The sequence below is a fragment of the Pristiophorus japonicus genome, unplaced genomic scaffold (genome assembly GCF_044704955.1).
Source record: "Pristiophorus japonicus isolate sPriJap1 unplaced genomic scaffold, sPriJap1.hap1 HAP1_SCAFFOLD_30, whole genome shotgun sequence".
Lineage (NCBI taxonomy): Eukaryota > Metazoa > Chordata > Chondrichthyes > Pristiophoridae > Pristiophorus > Pristiophorus japonicus.
Window position 1 is genome coordinate 14,326,264 of NW_027252779.1, and position 5,268 is coordinate 14,331,531.

General features: G+C 46.8%; 1 protein-coding gene across 1 annotated transcript; it reads left to right on the top strand.

The window, feature by feature from the left end:
• Nucleotides 1-1,128: 1,128 nt before the first annotated feature.
• Nucleotides 1,129-1,779, top strand: LOC139248908 (zinc finger protein 436-like; the record flags this gene model as incomplete). The annotated part of the gene is made up of 1 exon (XM_070872251.1): nucleotides 1,129-1,779. A coding segment is annotated over one exon (651 nt), but the record flags the coding sequence as incomplete, so codon positions are not given.
• Between the last annotated feature and the right edge of the window lie 3,489 nt (nucleotides 1,780-5,268).

Below are 5,268 nucleotides of genomic sequence, written 5' to 3' on the forward strand. Positions count from 1 at the left end.
GCGGCTCTCAGGCCCCGGGGAACACAGAGTGCGGCTCTCGGGCACAGGCAACACCGAGTGCGGCTCTCAGGCCCCGGGCAACACCGAGTGTGGCTCTCAGGCCCCGAGCAACACCGAGTGTGGCTCTCAGGCCCCGGGCAACACCGAGTGCGGCTCTCGGGACCCGGGCAACACCGAGTGCGGCTCTCGGGACACGGGCAACACCGAGTGCGGCTCTCGGTCCCCGGGCAACGCCGAGTGCGGCTCTCGGGACCCGGGCAACACCGAGTGCGGCTAACGGGACCCGGGCAACACCGAGTGCGGCTCTCAGGCCCCGGGCAACACCGAGTGCGGCTCTCAGGCACCGGGCAACACCGAGTGCGGCTCTCAGGCCCCGGCTAACACGGAGTGCGGCTCTCAGGCCCCGGGCAACAGCGAGCGCGGCTCTCGGGCCCCGGGCTACACCGAGCGTTGCTCTCAGGCACCGGGCAACACCGAGTGCGGCTCTCGGGCCCTGAGTCAGAGCCACTGGGCCCGGCACCAGCAACCCCGGAGGAAGCACCTCCCCCACACCAGGAAAACAACAACTTACATTTATACAGCAGGCCCAGCAATTCCCAGCCGCTCTGTATCAGGGTGGGCGATGGATGTGGAAGTCACGCACTGGCCTCCTGTGTGGGTCTGTTTGTTACATCAGTTTGAGCTGGATGGAGAGGGGGAGAAGCTGCTGGGATTCACCCCCAGTACTTCTGGGCCCAGTGGGAACAACAATTTCCCATGTGGGCCTGCCGAGGGAGGTGGGTTCCCTTCCCTGAAGGACAGTACTGACCCAGATGTGTTATTACGACAATCCGGCAGCTTTCATGTTCACTTTTTTCTTGTGCCGGCCCCACAAGTGACCAGATTCATTAAGCTCAATTTCACAATCTGCCTTTGTGTTTTTGTGGGTTCTCTCACACTCCCTTTTTCCTGTTTGAAATTCATTTTACAGCGTGTTAAAAGGGGAGGATTTGTCGACTGGAAGCTCAAACCAAACATCACCTCAAGATCTGACAGTCACTCGCTACATCGCGACTGGAATATCATCAGCTTTTGACCATGGAAGCAGAAGGCACCATTCACAGTGGGGAGAAACGGTACACGTGCTCTGTGTGTGGACAAGGCTTCAGCCAATCGTCCAAACTGGAGAGACACAAGTTCAGTCACACTGGGGAGAAACCGTGTAAATGTGGGGATTGTGGGAAACGTTTCAACTCCCAGTCGCAGCTGGAAACACATCGGCGAGGTCACACTGGGGAGAGGCCGTTCACCTGCTCCGACTGTGGGAAGGGATTCACTGTGTCATCCGACCTGCGGACACACCAGCGAGTTCACACTGGGGAGAGGCCGTTCACCTGCTCCGACTGTGGGAAGGGATTCACTGAGTCATCCGACCTGCTGACACACCAGCGAGTTCACACTGGGGAGAGACCTTTTAAATGTTCTGACTGTGAGAAGAGTTGTAAAAGCATAGACCATCTGCTGAGACACCAGCGACTTCACACTGGGGAGAGGCCGTTCACCTGCTCTGACTGTGGGAAGGGATTCACTCTGTCATACCACCTGCTGACACACCAGCGAGTTCACACTGTGGAGAGACCATTCCCCTGCTCTGAATGTGGAAAGAGATTCACTTGCTTATCCGAACTACTGATACACCAGCAAATTCACACTGGGGAGAGGCCGTTCACCTGCTCCGAGTGTGGGAAGGGATTTGCGACATCATCCAACCTGCTGAGCCACCAGCGAGTTCACAAGTGACTGCAGGTGTTCGATTCTGCTATTATTAGAAACATAGAAACATAGAAAATAGGTGCAGGAGTAGGCCATTCGGCCCTTCTAGCATGCACCGCCATTCAATGAGTTCATAGCTGAACATGCAACTTCAGTACCCCCTTCCTGCTTTCACGCCATACCCCTTGATCCCCCTAGTAGTAAGGACTTCATCTAACTCCTTTTTGAATATATTTAGTGAATTGGCCTCAACAACGTTCTGTGGTAGAGAATTCCACAGGTTCACCACTCTCTGGGTGAAGAGGTTCCTCCTCATCTCGGTCCTAAATGGCTTAACCCTTATCCTTAGACTGTGTCCCCTGGTTCTGGACTTCCCCAACATTGGGAACATTCTTCCAGCATCCAACCTGTCTAACTCATCTAAACTTTAAAAGTTTCTATGAGGTCCCTTCTCATTCTTCAGAACTCCAGTGAATACAAGCCCAATTGATCCAGTCTTTCATGATAGGTCAGTCCCGCCATCCCGGGAATCAGTCTGGTGAACCTTCGCTGCACTCCCTCAATAGCACGAATGTCCTTCCTCAGGTTAGGAGACCAAAACTGCACACAATACTCCAGGTGTGGCCTCGACAAGGCCCTGTACAACTGTAGCAACACCTCCCTGCCCCTGTACTCAAATCGCCACGCTATGAAGGCCAACATGCCATTTGCTTTCTCAACCGCCTGCTGTACCTGCATGCCAACCTTCAATGACTGATGTACCATGACACCCAGGTCTCTTTGCACATCCCCTTTTCCTAATCTGTCACCATTCAGATAATAGTCTGTCTCTCTGCTTTTACCATCAAAATGGATAACCTCACATTTATCCACATTATACTTCATCTGCCATGCATTTGCCCACTCACCTAACCTAGCCAAGTCGCTCTGCAGCCTCATAGCATCCTCATCGCAGCTCACACTGCCACCCAACTTAGTGTCATCCGCAAATTTGGAGATACTACATTTAATCCCCTCGTCTAAATCATTAATGTACAGTGTAAACAGCTGGGGCCCCAGCACAGAAACTTGCGGTACCGCACGAGTCACTGCCTGCCATTCGGAAACGTCCCTATTTACTCCTACTCTTTGCTTCCTGTCTGACAACCAGTTCTCAATCCATGTCAGCACAATGTGAATGTTTAAAAATGTATAGAGACATTGAAGTTGAGAACGTGGGAATTGTATAGGGACAGTATAAACTAACAAAGAATTCATGGAGGAAGAGCCATGACATCTCAGACTCGAGACTGCGAAATGTTACAACACTAACACATATTGAAACAAAACCCACAGCTTGCAGAAAAACCTCAAGGTCTTATTAAATCATGTTATTAACCTGAAACATTAACAGAAGGTATTTGTTTAAAATCAGACCATACTGAGGTCGGCTTATGAGTGGACAAAGGGAAAGAGGGATCAAAAGAGATAGGCTGAACTCGGATGTCACTCTAGCCCTATCTTGTTATCTTTTGCCAAAAATGTATAACCGTCGTGCCTTTACAATGTAACGTCACTTTGTCCGTAGGAAGTGGGTGCGTTCAAACAGACTTGCATTCCTTCTGTCTGATAAGATCCCCGATCGGGATTTGCTTTTTAAATAAAAGCTTGCTTTGTTTAAAGCACAAACGGTATTCGTTTCAGTAATTTTGCTGAACCAGATTGAGGTAAAAAAATCCAGAAATCAACATTTGGTGTCAGAAGTGGGATCTCAACGGACGACTGCTGAAAACTTGCGAATTAAGAGCCAGACTAGCCTTGGACAAGACGAGGGAAATGTGGCCACTGGAGTGAGTATGATTTCAATGTTGCTCCAGTTTCCCCTGGTTTCAAAAGTCTGAGGAAAGTTTAGCCACTCGCTGGTTCTCAGATAGTATCTGAACGAGATCCAGGACAATCTGGTGAATACCTTTCAAACTTAGAATAGGGATAGAGATAGGGAAATTGCGCAGTGACGCAAACCAAGCGGCGACTTGGAAAGATAGGTTAGAATAGGTAAGTCTGCATGGGTTCAAGGCCCAGAGCCTGCCTGGGTTCGAAGCCCAGTGTCTCTGTGTGTTCGAGGCCCAAGTAGATCCGTGCGGTGACACGGAAATTAGGGATAGTTAGAGCTAAATATGGATAGATGATCAGTCATGGATCCAAAAATTAATAGGAAACAAAAGAGACTCTAATGAACGCTTGTTTTAAATGAGAAATGCTTGTGTGATTTTTACTGTGTAAAAAAAAAGCTGGGGAGTTGTGGTTTGTTTTAGCTCCTCCCACTTTTTCAAACAGAATGAAAGTTTTTTTTAACCCTTGGTAGTGTTGTCCTGTATGTGGGAAGTTTAAGAGTGTGAACCTTCTTGAATTACGTATATTCGGATGATAAGTTACGGAGCCAGGAAATGCACAAAGGATAGGTTTGTTGAGTAAAAATAAAAGAAAAAAATACATGGTCCCGGTGGTTAAAAAAAAAGGATTTGACATGCTCACTTACTTGTTGAAAGAAAACATTCAGAGAAGGCACAGCAAAACAACTGAGATGGATTCAAAAGGATTCAAAAAAAATATTATATTAAATAACACGACCTTGAGGCTGGAACAATTGAGATAACGAAAAGCAGTCCACAGCCTACGTGCCAGACTTCTCTCTAGTTATGGAAAAGACAAAAAAAAAGTAACGTACTAAATAGGTGCTGAAAGAAAAAAAAAAAAAATTCTGAGATTTTAAATTATGAGAAAAATTCCACTGCAGTCTTAAAATAAAATCACTCCTGTCCAGTTGGCAGAAAAACTCCATTAAATTAGGGCTTTCATTGACAGAGGAGGACATATTAAAAACCGTAGACGTCTTAAAGAAAGAGTGCACGCACGAGAAACCTACTCAGAGTTCCACTGGGACCTCTGAGAAATGTATCGATAGACGACTTAGTTAAAATGGCTGGCTTTGCGTTGACCGAGGCTAATGACGAAATTGAATTTCAGTAAACAAATGTGTGGTCTCGTTTTAAATCAATTTAAAAAATGTATATATCTTTGGCAAGTACTTGAATAAGAAGTTAAAAAATATTGGAGTTTAATCAAATGCTGCCTTTCCTAATGAAAAGATGTTTTTTTCCAGATGGTTACGTGAAGTCACGTAATGACATGAGGTCTTCTTACAAACCTATAAAGGAGTTAACCCTTTCCATTGAAAGCCGTTCATACTGAACATTATCAATTTGGATTTCTTAATAGAAAAAAGACTCACCTAACAGAGGAATGGTGCGATAGTCAGAATAAAAATAAAAACAGAACTAGCTTATGTAATAATACTTGCCTGATACAATAAAGAAATAGGTACACAAACAAAACAAATTGAAGAGTTAAAAGGCTAAGATAAATAAGCTGAAAGGGATCCACAAACCCAACTTAACCCTGACCTCCGATTTCACGGAGTGATCTCGACATGCCTGGATATAATGCAGAATCAAGGGACCTGTGGGCCTTGGTAAA